This window comes from Podarcis bocagei, assembly GCF_964188305.1.
Source record: "Podarcis bocagei genome assembly, chromosome: 12".
In the NCBI taxonomy this organism is placed as follows: domain Eukaryota; kingdom Metazoa; phylum Chordata; class Lepidosauria; order Squamata; family Lacertidae; genus Podarcis; species Podarcis bocagei.
This window is the reverse complement of record NC_138137.1, coordinates 38983292-39001037: the sequence shown is the minus strand read 5'-3', so window position 1 is coordinate 39001037 and position 17746 is coordinate 38983292. Positions and strand designations below refer to the sequence as shown.

Below are 17746 nucleotides of genomic sequence, written 5' to 3'. Positions count from 1 at the left end.
ACTCAAACACAAATACATTTGATATTAAACTGCTAAGGGTTTCTAGACTCTCATGTGTTGTGGTATCATTTATGCTACAAAATTTAGTCTTACATGCATTTTACTCAGTCACTGTTAACAAATAGCTAATTACTGGGTGTGTGTTTTCCAATTATTTCATTGATAAAACAACCTTCTCCATGCCATCACTTCATTAAACAGTTCAGGAAATAAAATTACCAGTAATATACTTCAGTTAATGAAGTAAGAATAAAATCTTTTCATTTTCCTTTTTTTTTAAAGGGTCATTAAATTACAATTATGGACAACTTCTATCAAGAGGGATCAATGAACTAAGCATGTATGTTGTGGCAATGACAAAAGATGAATCTACAGAGTCTAATTAAGACAGAATAGTTTTTCATTAAAAAACATAATGTATACAATCTATAAAATATACATAAAACAGGCACATATATTAAACATAAATATAAGGCAGAAGATTTTAACCCCATATGGCAGTGAGAAAAGGCTTCTTTAAGAAAATAATAGTTCCTTACATTCTGCTCAGCCAATGAATACACGAGCTGCGGAAGAATATCTCCCTTAACTACAGCTTCTGCCAGGTCATCATTATAATTGGCAAGTCTCCCAAGGGCCAAAGCAGCTGTCTGTTGAATATTTGGAACCACATCCAATAGGAGCGGCCTCAGCAGAGCCATTACACCTGAGTTATGAGAAAGGAGGGAAAGTCCACACAGTAATTAGAGAAACGAATCAAATGCTACTTTCAAAAGAGAAAAATAAAATAAAATAAAACACAGTGAATGCTAACGTTAAGGAAATCTGCTGCAAGTAAACCTAAGCTCTGTGTTAAGAACCATTCCTGCAGTACACCTTTTACCCATCCAAAGTGGGCGACACCGTTAGGAATCGGGGAGAAATTCAATTCAGTTCACATTTAAAGGCCAACATACCTAATTTGCCCTTCTTGAAGCAATATGAGAACCAAAACAATATGAGAACCATCCTTTGAAATCCATATTTCCACAGAATTTGTGATGCATGTCCCCAAACAATCTTTACAAGGATGCATATATTAGGGGAAAGGGTGTGTTAGCATGAATATAATGGTGAAGAAAAAAACAAAAATGCAAAGACACAGTAATCACAACCTATGATACAGTTTTATACTGCTAAATTATTAAACTAATTTTCTGAGATATTAATACTCTACTATTGGTGGCTTGTTGATATTGCACAAATGCAGCTGGTGAAGCAAAAGAGACCACCTGATGATGTTCTTGTAGGCTTCCCAGAGGCATCCGATTGACCACTGTGTAGTGTAGTGGTTAGAATGTTGTACTAACAACAAACAAACAAACTCAACCTATACCACATTCTTCACATCCAGCAAAACTTCCAACCGCTTAAGTCAGCTTTTTAGTTAATATGAAGAACACTTTTTCAGCACAAAGACACAACAGTCTGTTTGCAGTTTTTCACTGGCCAGTGATTCATTTCTAGAAAAAGAGATGCACCAGATCTAATCTCTTCCTGTAAAGTCACATTCTGGGACACAGAGACCCGTCACCTAATCTCAGATACGGTTTTGACTACTCATAGTGAAAGGAGGGCACCCATGGGGAAGTTTCCTCCAAAGCAAATGCCACCTTCAGTGTTGGAACTACTGCAATCCCAATAATGGGGCCGTCTCCTCCCTTCATTGATGCTATTTGCCTTAGGAAAAGAGTTGAAGAAATCCACACATGACCTCACGAAAACCAGTTTCCACTGGGTACACCACAGTGGTCTGAAATTTGCCTGTGCCCGCTTCCTGCCCATGGCCACCTGGTGGTGTGCAGCTGCTGACACATGCAAAACTCAACTCTTTGGCACACAGCTGCAAATTTCTTGGGTCACCCAAGAAAGGTCATCACTTCCCATGGCTCCTGCTGAACACAACCAGCTGGCTCTGGAGAGGGAGCTGCCACGTCGGAATTTCAAACAGCTTTGTGCAATATCAGCTTGAGTGGGTAGACTTCTATCCTCTGAGAGAGCCCTTGTCTGAATCTGTTGTTGAATGACAACCTCTATTGTCAATCAGCAAGATGCTCACCCTCCCCTCCCCCAAACACACTGTATTTGAATGGCAGGTGTAAAATTTAAAATGTTCGGAAGCAGAGAGAACTAGCTTAAAACCATTGGTGGCAGTGGCGTAGCGTGGGTTGTCAGCACCCGGGGCAAGGCAAGTAATTTGTGCCCCCTAACCCTAACCCCCAGATGTTGCGCCCGGTGCGGCCGGCCCCCCCTGCACCCCCCACGCTACGCCACTGATTGGGGGCGGGGAAAGAAGAGGATTAGAAAAATGGAGATCTCAAAATGGAGATCTGCATTATCTCAAGAGGATCACAACTGGTTCTTGTATGAGAAGAGGAAGCTATCTGCTTTTCCTCTGTGGTCACTTCCCATGCTGTACCAGGAAGACTGGAGCAGAAATGTTTGCATGTGGGAAGAGTTGGAACCATGGTGACTTTCCATGCCAATACTACATTTTTGTCTGGGAATAAGGAGCAATGTCCCATGTGAATTTCACGTCCTAATGTCAGCAGGGCATTATGGGATGGAGTCAAAAGGAAGCAGTAACCACATTGCTCCCAGAATGAAAGTACTGCCCTTTCAAAACAATGTAATTCAATCAGCAATTTTGGTCTTATTGACCTCTGCCTTCTTTTTTTGCTCTAGTCTATTGTAAAGTAAGCCTGTACTTACTCAAATAAATTATCTGTTTTAAGCATTCCCATCCCACCCATCCAAAAAAAAACATTCCCAGGACAGTACATAATAAAATATGCAAAATAATGTAAAATACAGCAAGAAAATTCAGTAAAATATTAAGAAAATAATAAAGCATAGGTGTTCTAAAGACACATGCACCCAATATGCATAAGACTGCACCGTTGTACATTGTGGTAATTAATCTGGAATAAGTATGACATTCTATTTGTACTCACATGCAAGTCTAAATTCCCATCTTACCCACCCACAAACAAAAGGGTGAGAAAATTTGTCTTTTAACAATTTTAAAGGGCAGTTCATCTGTGTTAATATTCTTAAATATAAGCCCACCAATTTACCTTAGCTATCTTGCAGCCACTACCCTAAAATAACCTAGTTTACCCAACCACTATGGGCCATGAGCTGCTTGGCAGTTTATGATAAATTACAGGAAACCAATGTAAAATGACTGTTCACAGAAAACATGTCAATGGGCTTAGGTAGGGAGCACTAAGCCCTAAACAAAGGTTGTCACTGTGAACTATCTGGAGATGTTCCAAGGACATGTGAGACTGTTGTAACATCATGATTTCAGGGTTTTTTTAATGTTAAGCTTCTAGATCTCAGCATTACACTGAATATTTTGAAAACAGAAGCAGTGCATGTCTCAAAAAAACAAAATTTAAAATTACTAATATCTTAAAATTTAATGAGCATTTTTTAAAAAATGCAACTCCCTTCATTATCTCAAAAAGGATCTGCAGTTGGTGTCTGTGGTGTGCAAATATGTTTAATTCAAACTGATAAATGAATTAATTAGTTAAAGGGCATATGATCAATAAAAATAATTTAATTGGTTGTGCAGTCCTAGTTAGTTTAGGAAACCTAAAAACAGAATAGTACTCACCTCATCTCACTGTGGTGATAACAGTGTTCCAAATATCTAAATGATTTTTAAAAGGTGGTCTAATTCTGTATAGAAACATATGCTAATATGTTTCAATTACATCAAAGAAGAAATGCAAATACCCATTAAAAAAATTCCATTGTGCGGTCCAAAACTTAAGTATGTGTCATATCAGCCCATCAGAATGTCCTGAAGGAATAACACCACATTGTGCTACATATATGAGAAACAACTTAACTGGGGAACAACCTCTATAATCTATTCCCTTCAGATAGCAATTATAAGCAACCCTCAGCGACTCTTGTTTATTTATATACTTAATTACAGTAGCCCTCACAGCACTTGTGCTGAGTCAAAGCTAGACAATGGCACAGTCCCTGTGTAAAAGATTTAGCGTATGCCTACTGTGTGATGCAAGGTTTTTTGAAGCAGTATGTTCCATAGGTAAGTGAAACTATCCAGAGAGAATACCAAAATTACTCAGTGGTAGTGTTCAGCCACAGTTTCTGACATGTACTTCTGATTTTCTTTTTATTTTAAAAAAACAAAAAACCCTACCGAGCAGGAAAAAATATGTCACTTGAATGAAAAGAACAAATATGAACTAAAGCTTGAGTTTATGTGCATAATCAAGTGCCATGATAGCAGTTTATGAACAAGTTATGAACAATATGGAGAGAGAAATCTTTCTCCCTCTGTCATAGCACAGGAACTCAGGTCACCCAATGAAGTCAATTTACAGTAGATTCAGGGCAGAAAAAAGAAAATGCTTCTTCACACTACACATAATAAACTTAGGGAATTCACACACATACACCAAAGATATGATGATGGCCGTTGGCTTAAATGACCTTTTTAAAGGATTAAACAAAACTCCTGGCGGCTGGGCCTATCAACAACTAGCTAAATGAAATCTCCATCTACAAAAGCAGAATATTTCTGAGAATACCACCACTAACAGGAAATGACAACCACCTTCATGTCCAATTTGTAAGCGTTTGGCAGGCCACCACTGAAAGCAGAATACTGGGCATCTTCAGCAGACCTTAGTCTGATCCAGAAAGGCTTTTCAAAAATAATCACATTATTATTATTATTATTATTATTATTATTATTATTATTATTATTATTATTGCCACTGCTATTGCTATTATTAAAATCACTTCCAAAATATCAAAATAAGACATGATAGAGGAAGGTAAGCAATATACATTTAAAGCAGCCTAGTTAAAAGGAAAATAAAATGCTATCTTAAAAAAGAAAATCTTTACAGATAGAAATCCAATTCAAAATACAATAAACTCCATAAAATAACATCATTAGTACCTAAACAAAAGAACGGAGAAAGAAGCTACATCCTCACACCCCTCTCCCCTGCAACACAGCAACCACTTCCAAAATGCATCCTTAGCAATCCTCCCTAGCCAAGCCTCACTCTAATGTGTTCTTATCATTTAGAACACACGTGAACAATGTTGTTGAATGAGCACACCTTTTCCCACAACAGAAAATATCTGCCATTTGTCCCAATGCAAAAAAAAGCACTCCGAGAACACAATAGCAAAACCAAAGCCTGCCCAGTACCCCTGAAACCTGATGGACCCCAAACTCAGAGCTGGGCTTGGTGGCATGTAAGAGAGAGAAGGTGGCATTGCCTCCTTGCAATTTTTACCCCCTCCTCAGGGTCTGCAGGCCATCACTGATGTACAGGTGGAGATTGGGGCAAGAGGAGAAAGTCTTAGGAAATCTCAGCCCTGTCCAATGCTGTGGCTTAGGTAAGGCCTTAACTAATGGAGGGAAAGGCAAAGAGAAGAAATAGAAGAATGAGTTTTTCAGAAGGGGGCGGGAGGGATTTAGACCAACCAACCAGGAGGTAGGGAGAAATGTTTCCATGATGGAGGAGAAGAGAGCAACTGCAAAGTGTGGGAGTGTCTAAACCCCTTTGTAGGATAACAGGTCAGAGCTGTGGTCACCAGACACAACCTGACTTGTATGCCTTAAGGTAATCTGTTGTCTTCAGGTGCAGCACAGCAGGGGTGGGGAACCTTTTTGGTTCAGTGGGACAGACTGTTAACTGTGAGCCCCACCCCTGTGAGCCAACTTTCAGGGGTACAGTGGTACCTCAGGTTAAGAACTTAATTCGTTCTGGAGGTCCCTTCTTAACCTGTTCTGTTCTTAACCTGAAGCACCACTTTATCTAATGGGGTCTGCCGCCGCACCACCGCCGCGCAATTTCTGTTCTCATCCTGAAGCAAAGTTCTTAACCTGAGGTACTATTTCTGGGTTAGCAGAGGCTGTAACCTGAAGCGTCTATAACCCGAGGGACCACTGTGGTTGATTCATGAAGTCAGCTGACTGACAGGTGAGTTGTCCCTCTCACCTGTCAAAATCCCTGTGAAGTCCTTTCCCTCAGGCTGCAAAATGTCTTAGGACGGTCCTGGGGAGACAAAACTCTCCATCCATAGGAAGCTGCCTTATACAGTGGAATCTTGGTTCTTGAACACCTTGGTCCTCGAACATTTTAGCTCCCAAACACTGAAAACCTGGAAGTAAGTGTTCCAGTTTTCGAACATTTTTTGGAAGTCGGACTTCCGATGCGGCTGTCGTCTATTGTTTCCAGGGCTCCTGCACCAATCGGAAGCCGCGCCTTGGTTTTCGAACGTTTCGGAAGTTGAACAGACTTCCGGAATGGGTTACGTTCGAGAACCAAGGTACCACTGTACTGAATCAGACCACTGGTCCATTATGTACACTGACTGTCACCTTCTGCATGCAAAGCGGAAGGGTATTCTATATTCTGAGAGTAATCTTATATTCTCAGGAGGAGGATAAAATCCCAGTGGCACTTGTGGACTCTAAGAAACAGGGGGCTCTAAAACTCCCCTACGGTTGATTGGGGGAAGAGAGGATAGAGATAGTTTCAGAGAGATTAAATGCAAGCAAGGATACACTGCTGGAAATGTGCCTGCAATCAGTGCTGACTGGCTCAGAAGAGATACTTCACCACCCCCATTTTAAAAGGCCTGGCCACCAGCTGCCTATAATGATGCATATTGAGACCAAACCTCCAGATCTGAAACTGCCAAAAGGATATAGATATGCTTAAAAGGCAATGCCTGAAAGAAAATATTAAACGCAGAAACAGACCCAGAACATAAATCACAGCAGGGCAGAAATAAAAAGTTGATGGGCAAATTGCTTGCCAATATTTCAGCAGCATTTTCATCAGAAGAAGTGCTTCTCCCCACCCCCCACGCCACCTCCATATGTCGGGACCTGAGCATCCAACATCTGCAGCCTTTCATCGGGCTGAAGAGTAGCACTCCCAAGAGAACACAAGGAAAAGTCTACATATGAGGAGATGGTGGCAAAAGGGCTTCTAAACTAAAGGCATCACATTCTCCCACATACGACATAATGCTCCCCCCAAGAGGAGCTCTTCCCTTGAAGGCCGCATGTTGCCAGCTGTGAGACAATCAACAAGGATGCCTGCTTTTACTGCCGCAATGGGATGGGAAATGACTTGATGACTTTTCACCGCTGCAAAGCAAAGGAACTAACTACCTTTCCTTCAGGTGTTGACAACTCTACACAAATGGAATGGTCCAAATTGATCCCCAAAGCCTTTTTTATCAGTATTCAAATTACAGGGGGACAGTAATTTTGTGGTGCCCTCCCAGCTACCATTTTTAGAAGGTGGGGTATGATTTAGCTAATATTGAGAGGAGGGACAGGGGATGGAATATGGATTTCACTAAAGCGCCTCCTCCTTTCCTCCTAGAATTCAAGCATTGGTTTTTATACACTGTGGTTCTGCCACAAATGACAGTGTGCTAGGGATTAAGCCACAGCTGAGGATCTTCCCCTGGAAACTTAGCAAAGACCAAACCTGAACACTGGGCGGGGGGGGGGGGGAGAGACTTAAATCAACATTGGGGTTATTTAAATTCCCAGGTTGTATTGTGGCATGTTGACTCATATTTTATTTACGGATTTGAATCTTCGTTTTAGTATAGCTGCCTGCCCAAACCTCTAGGGATAGGTGGGCAAGTAGTCTAGATCAGTAGATTGATAGAGGAATATACAGATAATCAGTCTTCCCCCTTCCTCTTCCTCTTCCTCCCGTAACATGGAACCCAAACCACATAGAGAGGATCTCTGCATATGTTTGCATTCACTGTAAAAGTGCAGAGACCTGTCTGTGCAAGGCAACTGGAGGCAACTTGGGCTATTCTATTTTTAAACTCAGTTAGTACCATATATCTGTTATCACAACTGCCAACTGTTACTGAAGGAGCAGAACAAATCCACAGCAGGATCCAAGATTAGTATCCCAAGAAACGTAGCAGAGAATCCAATCGCCTGTGCAGTGCAGCTTCGAAACTGATGGGCAGTAAATTTTACTCAGAGTAGACCCACCGAAATTAATGGACCTAACATAGTCACATTCATTAATTTCAGCAGGACTACTTGGAGTAAAACTTAGTTGAATCCCGCCTATATATTTATTTATTGCGTTTACTTTTTTATTATTACTTCTCCAAGGAGATCAAGGTGGCCTCCATGGTTTCCCCCCTCCTCAATTAATCCCCACAGCAAGACTATGAGGCTGGTTAGGCTGCAAAACTGACTGGCCCAAAGTCATCCAGTGAGCTTCGTGGCTAAGGGGGTATTTGAACCCTGGTTTCCCAAGTCCTACACTCTGACTTCTACACCGCACTTGGCTCTCAGTATTGTTACACTGCCTTTCTGAAAATTACCATGGTGGCGTAAAAGATCAAGGTCAATAAAAGCATTACAGCGAACAACGTCACAGAAAAATTAAAAGGTCAAATTTAAAAGATGTGCCTATACCTTTTCTAAAAACAGTTGCGCTCTGAATAAATATGCTGGTCTCTTCCTCACTGGGGATAGTCATGTTCCAGCCCCTACACCAAATGATTGGTTGTACTCTTGTGCTGGGATTCCTTTATTTGATAATAAGCACATCAGAACACCATTTTATATCCTACTTCCAATTTCAGAGAGCGTCTGCACTTTTGAAACCAAAACAACAGTGACAAGCCCAAGAGAGGGAAGAACCAGCGGACTCAGGAAAACCCCAAGGTTTTCAGAAGCACCCAAAAAAAAAAGTATGGGGGAAAACCTAAGGCAGGGGAATCCCAAAACAACCCAGTGAGGGACTATACACACTCAGTGGGGACAAAATGTGTACTGATTGCTGGGGAGGAAACAGAAACCAAATGCTAAGAAAGAAGAGCTAAAAAGGGAGGAAGAGACAAACAGAAATAAAAAAGCTTAGACAGACCAATCTCATTGTCTGGATATGTCATTTTCTGGCTCACGCTGAGAAGCTATTTTTACATGTCCTCAGGGATGGAAATGAGAGCTGCCTATGGTAATTGATGGAGAAATTCAATATTTTAATATAGCTACGATTGGGCACCAGTGTGTCCACGCAGCAGCAAAGAGAAGACTTCCCACTCTTTCTAAATCAGTTCTTAATTAGTACAGAATATTAAAAGAAGCCTACAAATTCCAAGCAAATGCAATTAATAGTCCATTTTCCAAAATGGCTTATGACAGACAAGTAATGTGTAGTTCACACTGCATACTAGGCTCTGACTGGTTCACAACAACCCTGCAGTGTTGTCCAGTGATATTAGATCCCCTACTGCTCATGAGGAGTTGAACTGAAGCTGAGAGATTCTAACAACCCTTGCTTTTGTTCCCCACATTGCAGGCTGGGCAGTAGTAAACAACAACTCTTCAGTATAACTCACTGCTTTACTCCTATCACTCCTAAAAGGGCTGCACTGAAAGTAGCTTATAGCAGCCCAGCAATGTAGCTTGCTGTGAACACTGCAAGGCAGAAATGAGGCTAAGGCTGGCTTGCACTTCCCATCAAGGGTCTCACATATCTCTCAGGTTGCAGCAAAGGTCATTCTACTTACATTGCCCTCCCTGTAGGCCAAATCAAGCACTCAACTGCATGCCGCAACCTTAAGCTGTACTGAATGGATGCAGACTGGTTACACTTTTAAAATGTTCAAAAACTTCTTTTTTATTTGCAGATGGTTTAAGACCCAAGTTAGAGCACAGACTCTTTCTTGATATTAATTTTTGCTTGTTTTCAATCCCCTTAGCCACAGGATCAGGTCACACACACACCAAGGACACAATACAACATTTTGTTGTGTGGCCTTACTTGTTCCCTCTGATAATAAAATTCCAAGGGCTTTGTCAAAGCTGAGGCTGTTGAAGAGGCCAGAGACCATCTTGGCTGTGAGCCCTGGAAGATCTGCTCCCTGCCTTTCTGGCCTGACTGACTGACTCCAGCTACAAAAGCTGCTAGACAATTCTTGTGGTATTGTTTGGGCTGTTTTGTTGGAGGTTGTTGTTGTTAACTTATACATATTCATTTTTAGATATTATTAGGATTTATGTGGAAATGATTTCAATTTGATTGTGTACTTTTTGATGTGGTTTCTTTTTTGTTTATGGCTTTTGTTACGTTCGTAATTATGTAAATCTTGTCATCTTGTAAGCCATCTTGAGCAAGGTTTTAACTACGAAAAGGCAGCATACAGTGGTACCTCGGGTTAAGTACTTAATTCGTTCCGGAGGTCCATACTTAACCTGAAACTGTTCTTAACCTGAAGCACCACTTTAGCTAATGGGGCCTCCTGCTGCTGCTGCGCCGCCAGAGCACGATTTCTGTTCTCATCCTGAAGCAAAGTTATTAACCTGAAGCACTATTTCTGGGTTAGCGGAGTCTGTAACCTGAAGCGTATGTAACCTGAAGCGTATGTAACCTGAGGTACCACTGTACAAATAAAATGATGAATATAATGATGATGTTTTATTCCTCCTGTAGACAAAGCAACAAAATCCACACATAAGAGGGATGTATCAGCAGACTTGGGGGAACATCTAGGGTTTGTAGAATTAAGAAGAAGAAGAAGCAGCCCCAAAAATCGGTTGAGTCAGGACTGAACATGTTCAGTGGCCCAGTGGGGAACAGAAAACTGGGTGAAGAGGGGAATGGAATGCTGTTGAGGAGAGTACGGCTAGAAGGCTGAAATACTGAAGAGGAGCATAGCACTCCATCTTGTTAATGTTAAACCGAATTCTACTGAAAAACCAGTACATTAGATTAGAATTGGGTCTTATGCAACCACGCACTTCAGGTGTGTATCAGTAAGACAGCAGAGATTTTTTTCTGTTGTGGGAGAAGCTCTGGTTCCAAATTAATCATGGATGACCCCCATGCTGTGCTCAGGCTCCCCTCCCTCTCCCAATGCCTGGTATGCTTCTTTGATTTAATGCTTACCTGGGACTTTGATATAGCCACTCTAGGGTGTGTGTTTTAGCTTATATACTGCTCCGGGCAACAGAACAGGAATTGACTTCACGGCTGTCAGAAGGCCAGCCAATCTGCACAACCAGCAGAATCAGGGGCGTGCCTTCCACTAGGCTAGGCGAGGAGGCAACCTTAGGTAGTAGCAGCAAGGCGTTGGCAGTTGTTTTATGTGCCACGTGGCCTACCCTGCACCCGCTGCTGCCCTCAGGTTCAACTGAAGACACCCTCCCATCACTAGCATTTCATTAAAATTCAATTGCCAATTTGCCTGCCTTCTGTATATGGAGTTGTGGGTGGAAATGCGGGTGAAGGTACATCTCCCCTGCCTCAGGCAGCAAAATATATTGGGCCAACCCTGGGAAGAGGGAGTTGCTCCCGAGCTCAATTCTCTTACGTTAGTTGTATGTATGAAGGGAAAGCTCTTAGTGATAGATAAGCTGATAGCAGAAGGAGACAATCACAATTCTTTTCCTTTTCAGTGCCATATAAATAGCTTCATTCCAGCCTTGGTTTTTATTTAGAGGCAGCATAACAGATTTCTCTGTTGTAGGCTAGACAAGTGTTTCTCAAACTGAATTTCATATTCCTTTATGGAAATAATTAACTACGCTCATTTTCTGTCATAAGAGTTTCTAGTCAAAATATGACCACTGTACCAATTCATTACAGTCAGAAGATTTGGACAAGAAAATTCTACTTTTAACAACAACAACAAATATTTAGTCAAGAATAATCACAGTGGAAAAATATGTTGTGATGCTTGTCATTTCTTTGTAGGTTAATTTAGTGATGAAGAAAGAGATTAGCAGCACTGGAAAGAGCTATGCATGGGGGTGTGATGAGGAGTGTTAAGCACCCAAAACCGGGGGGGGGGGGGGGGGAGAGAATCTGTATTCCTTGAACACACTGGTAGAAATACTGACATAGTTCACCATTCCACGCATGGGCCTTATATTCTGAGAAAGACTGAAAAATATGACACTAAAATGTGCTGCTTCACCTGATTACTACATCCGTACCTCAGAAGTTAAACGGAATCCGTTCTGGAAGTCCATTCGACTTCCAAAATGTTCGGAAACCAAGGAACTGCTTCCGATTGGCTGCAGGAAGCTCCTGCAGCCAATAAGAAGCTGCGGAACCCGCATCAGATGTTCGGGTTCCAAAGAACACTCGCAAATCGGAACACTCACTTCCAGGTTTGCAGCATTCGGGAGACAAAAGGTTTGACTCGCAAGGCGTTCAACTTCCGAGGTGCAACTGTACTGAGTAAAAACTGGATTTCCCAGTTTGGTTAGTTGCAGTTTGTCAAATGTCCTTACTTAAAGGGGTTGTCCTTGTCCTGAAAGGATATACTGTATCTCCTTCTACACTACATATTTGTAAATCAGACCTGCACAACTTGTGGCATATGGAAAACTCAGTTCACTAGCTATGTAGTGTAGTGATAACCCTCTCTGCTTTTGAAGATCGAGACTACAGCAACAAAAAGGTTTACTGAGCTCCAGGTAGACCACTGTATCAGGGCGTGTGAGCTACATTCAGCATGGTGGGTGATAAATGTGCAGGCTGAGTCATCAAAATTCTTTGCATTGTTTCAACATACAGGTCCCTTCCAACATGAGGAGATGCCAACATACTCAGAGGTGCTGCAAGAAGTATGAGAAATATAACTGAAAAAGTGAAAAGGATACTTTTTATAGGTGAACATATGATTTAAAATACATCACCACTTTTTGAACGATACATTTTTCATCAGCCACAGCAACCATATTGTTAAACACAATGTTTATTTATATCCCTCTTTTTCCTTCAGCATTTAAGAACCAGCTTGTATTTTCATACCTCACTAGCTGCAATTCTTATAAGAGTTTCCTCTCTTGCAATCGTTATTTAAATCTGACTTACAGATTAATTTTTTAAAAAAAATTGAAAAATCTCACACAAGTGAAATATCCTGAGATGTACAAGTATGGGGCTTAAATATAAATATTACCGTAATCATTTCTCATTAACAATTAAAAGTTATAATCTGAAATTAGAAGGATTTCAGTGATGGTGAGCGCTATTTTCAGGGCTGGAACAAGGTTTCTTTTTAGAGAAACAGTTTTTTCAAGTTTAAAAATTTTTCGTTGTATTTCTACACTGGATATTGCACCCTTAAACCGTGATCTGCTGTTATTGAAGCAAACATCTTCATTATGTTTTTTTATTTAAAAAACCTCCTCAATGAAGGTTACACACATTACAGCCTTGTTCTGATACCTCTTATCCACAAGAGTATAATGCACAAAATTATAGCATTTTAAGATAGGTACTTACAATAGGTTATAAAGGTGACAGCTATTTTTTTGGTGTGTGTCACATTCAAAGCCCATCTTAAGAACATACCTTAACATGCTATAATTTTAACACAAAGCCCATTGATATGAAAATGTGTTTCTTTCTTCTTCCTTTTCCCAGGGCACTTCATGATAAAAGCTCAATTTGAAAAGATACATCTTACAAAATTGAAGAGACAAATTACCAGCTTAAGAATTTTTGTAAGCTTACTGATATCGGGGGAAAAGAACTAGGTTAGGAATTTACTAACAACAGGGTAAATGTTGATAAGTAGGAGAACAGGAGAAGGATTGGTTGGGGAAATCCTGAAAGGTTGCAAAAATGCATAAACTCACAAAATTTGCATGGTTGACTTATGGCAGACAACAGATGAAAGGATTTCAGGAATTAGTGGCTTCAACTGATTTAATTGATGAAAATCAGATATAAGTTGAATATTGACAAATATATAATGAACATGAATGGGTCCAAGAGCTCTTACATCGCTCTTGTAAGACATCTTCTATATGCAGGGATTTTTTATTATTATTTTGTATTGAGGAGTATTCAATCATGTCAGTACCTACTCCATCTGCAGTCTGACAAAGCACAGTCTAGTTACAGGTATAAACATCAGCTACTGTTTGTGAGCACTATGCCATGAATAGTCAATATGGAAGAAATCAAGCACGTGGGATTTCACACACACACACACAAGGCCGCAAGTACAAATCATGTCACTATTTATAAACAGATCGGCTAAATTAGAAGAACATGCATTTTTATATTTGGTGAAGTTCTTAGGATTGTTTTAGCATCACCATCGTATGAATGTGGTTGGGGTTTTTTTCAGAAGTAGCCTGGTCCCCACTATGTTCAGGAACATGGGACTGTAGCCTAGCAGAACAATCCTATGCATATTTACTTGGAAGTAAGTCCTATTACATTCCATGGTGCTTTGTCTCTAGTAACTGTGATTAGACTTGCAGTCTAAAACTAAAAATATTAAAATTTAAACGGATCACTCTCCAAGTAAGTAACATTTCTGTAATCTGGCCTGGGAGGAGGGCAGTAAGTGACTCCTGCTACGAAAGCTGAGGTTGCTGAACACACTCTTGGGCTGGGGTATTGTTTAGGAGATATGAGGGAACCGTTGCTGCTATTGATATTTTAAAAACTGCATCCTTATTATAGATTTTTTATTATTTATGTTGAAATTGTGCAATTTGATTGTGAATTTTTTTAATGTTTTACTTATTGTTTATGGCAACTTTTGTTTTACTGTAATTATGCACTCTTTTTTCATGTTTCATCTAGAGCATGATTTGAACTATGGAAAGACAACATACAAATAACATTATATATGTGTGTATGTATGTAAACTTCGGCAACCAAGTTTTGGACTATATATATGTTTGAAAGATTATAAAATTAAATTAAATTAAAAACCAACATAAAACTTCTTTTTGTGTCACAGTGATGTCTTCTTCTCCGGATATAAGATTTGCTTGTCTGGGAAAAATCGTATTTTAGAAAAGCAGCATTGTGAATTCTGAAAACAGTTTGTTTACTCTGCTGTTTCAAGTAGCACCCTGAGAAGGGAATTGTTAAGTACTGTACAATTAATACCTGTTTTATACCCTCCTCTTCTAACAGCAATGCCTAGAATAGAAAGACTTGGCACTGAGTGGTAAATTGCAGTCCCCACCCCTGCTCTGTCTTTCATTACTTGAAATAGTCTGCAAACAGCTTGTAAATAGTCACACATGTGGGGAGTTCCCTTGGTGCAATGTGTGGCTATATGAAGCTAATATTTCAGCTGACTTTAATGGATAGACATATGTCTTACCTGCTCATTTTATTGGACCATCTTTAAGCTATCTAATAAGGAAGGGGACTTCAAAGTATCAGACTGCTCTCAGTTCTATGGTAAGATAAACAAAAGGGTTTATGCATTTTTTTATTCTGAAGCACTGTTTTTTGTTGTGTTTGTTTGTTTACCTGCATTCTGAAGAGTCTCGATATTTTGCGGCCTAGTAGCAAGTTCTGCAACAGTCTGAACAAACTGCGTTCGGGCTCTTTGATACTGCTCAAAGACTGCAAAGAAGGAAGAAGGCAGAATAAGTGCATTTCAATGAGGGCTTCCTATCACAAGCCTTCACACATTAGATACAGGCCCAGATAAGCAGGAAATGTATTGTGACATCTTATAGAGTCTATAGATCAAAGAAAAGATGATGACACAAGCTGTCCTGAGCAAGAAGCAAAGGCTGTATTCCGAACCCTACTGGTAAACGGCATTTCCGTGCGCTGCTCTGGTTCCCCAGAAGCGGCTTAGTCATGCTGGCCACATAACCCGGAAAAAACTGTCTGCGGACAAACGTCGGCTCCCTCGGCCACTAAAGCGAGATGACTGCTGCAACCCCAGAGTCGTTCACAATTGGACCTAATGGTCAGGGGTCCCTTTACCTTTACTTACCTGTGAGTTAGCCCCACTGAATTCAACAAAACATATTCTCATGCTTAAAGTTTATTTCCATAAACTTTTATAGATTGACTTTATGACTCAATGAGGCTTATGGATTAATGGGGGGAGGGGGTTAGAAACCAAATTACAACAGTACATAATAGAATAAAATATAAAAACAGACAATTCATGGCAAGTAAACTCCAGTGAGTTCAGTAGCAAATACACCTAGGAGGATTACTGTATTGTCCTGTGTACACATTACCAGGACTACTCAGAAAGTCTCATTTAATTCAAGGAGGTTTACTCGCAGGTAAATGGAAGATTCTGTTGCGTGGGCGCGCTCCCCCCCCCTTTCCTTTCCTTTTCAAGAAACTGTAAAGCTCAGAAACCCCCCAGTACACAAAACCCAGCCTTAAAAATACCTTGCAAGACCTGCCTCTGACTCATGGCTCTTGCTGGTCACCCACTTCCAAGAGCCTCGGCAGCGTCCCCGTGGGGTGGTGTCTCGCCCCCTGGATCCCCCCGCGGCCTTGAGAGGGTCTTGCTCCTCCGCTTCGCCTCTCCACTCAGAAACCCGAGCGGGTCCTGCAGCTCCACCTGCCCTTCGGGCTCCGCGCTTCCCCGTCTTCCCCCGGGGCCTTTTCAGTTTGGGCCGCGGTGTGTATCCTTCTCCTTGGCAACCGAACGGAAGCCGGCGCCATCAAGGGGCGGGAGGGAGGCCGCGGCCTGCGCCTCATTGTGACATCAGGCGGGCGCGGAGCGAGAGGGCCGGCCAGCCGGCGGCGCCTTGCGCTGGGCTCTCGTACGGAAAGGCCGGCGCAACGCGATCCTAACGCTGCGTTCCTTGAGCCCTTTTTCTCCCCCTCCCTCTGCGCTTCTCCAGCTCGTTGGGAAAGGCCGTCAGGCGACGTCCTTGCCGCTTGGATCTACAAAAAGAAAGTCTCTCCCTGCCAAGGTTGGCTGCGATCCTGGTTAGGCGTACACTAAGTACACCTGATGGTTGCATCTGAAGCAAGTGCGAGTCAGCGTTTGCCATTAAGGCCAATGGGAGGAGCTTGAACATAGGAACGGGGGGAAACCGCCTTATACCGAGCCAGACCATTTGTTCCATCTAGCTCAGCACTTGCCCACCTTGGCTGGCAGCGCCTCTCCAGACGGAGCTCCCTCTCCCAGAGATGCTGGGAATTGAACCAGGGACCTTCCTGCATAGAAAGCAATTGCCCAGGCATCGCTCTGTGTGTGCGGGTGCCGCTGGCAAGGAGGCACTGGGTAGAGTTTGGTCATGAGATTGGTTACTTGTGATCTTATTATGGAAGACTGTAGTGATGTGCCTTTACTGCGCTAATCCGCCTCGTCTGCGTTTGGAGACCTTGCTGCGCACTCTGCTCAGTAGTTCGCGCGCAGGTTTCTGCCCCCAGTTCCTTGCAACGAGATCCTCAGCCCCTCTTGGCTTCCTCTTCGTGTCTTAATCCTCATTTAAAAACACAGCAGTGCCTTAAAAATGGCTAGTACTCGGAGCTGCCCTGGAAGGTAGGTCATTTTTTTAGACGGGTTTGAAATGAAAGACAGCGATTTTCCCTAGTGAGTGACCTGGCAACCGCTAAGCCGCTTTACAGCGCAATCCTAACCATGCCTTCTCCGAAGACAGTCCTATAGGATTCAACAGGACTTACTTACTCCCCAGTAAGTAGAGTCAGGATTCCAGACTTGGTCCTGTTTAAGTTCAACTCTCTTTCCTTCCTAATACTGCGGTTCATTGTTGCGTGGATGCGATCCCCAGACCAGTTAAACCGAAGCATTTGGCTTTGATCGTGTCCTACGTGTATCGAAGGACTAGATGGACAAAGTTGCAATAAAGTAATAAAAATGAACATCGACTTTGTTTTACCCATTCCCTTTTCTCTATTTCCCTTGTTTTCTTCCCTCCCCC

General features: G+C 41.7%; 1 protein-coding gene across 2 annotated transcripts in view; it reads right to left on the bottom strand.

The window, feature by feature from the left end:
* SPAG6 (sperm associated antigen 6) overlaps positions 1-16967 on the bottom strand; it is a 48446-nt gene extending 31479 nt beyond the window's left edge. Inside the window, exons 1-3 of one of the 2 annotated variants that reach the window (XM_081163241.1) lie at positions 16239-16967; positions 15348-15443; positions 540-706 (exon numbers count right to left, since the gene is read on the bottom strand). In XM_081163241.1, the coding sequence (XP_081019367.1) occupies positions 540-706; positions 15348-15443; positions 16239-16263 (288 nt within the window). In that variant the 5' untranslated portion in view covers positions 16264-16967. The remainder of the gene's footprint in view (positions 1-539; positions 707-15347; positions 15444-16238) is intronic. The other variant, XM_081163240.1, reaches the window with a different exon arrangement.
* Positions 16968-17746: the final 779 nt, after the last annotated feature.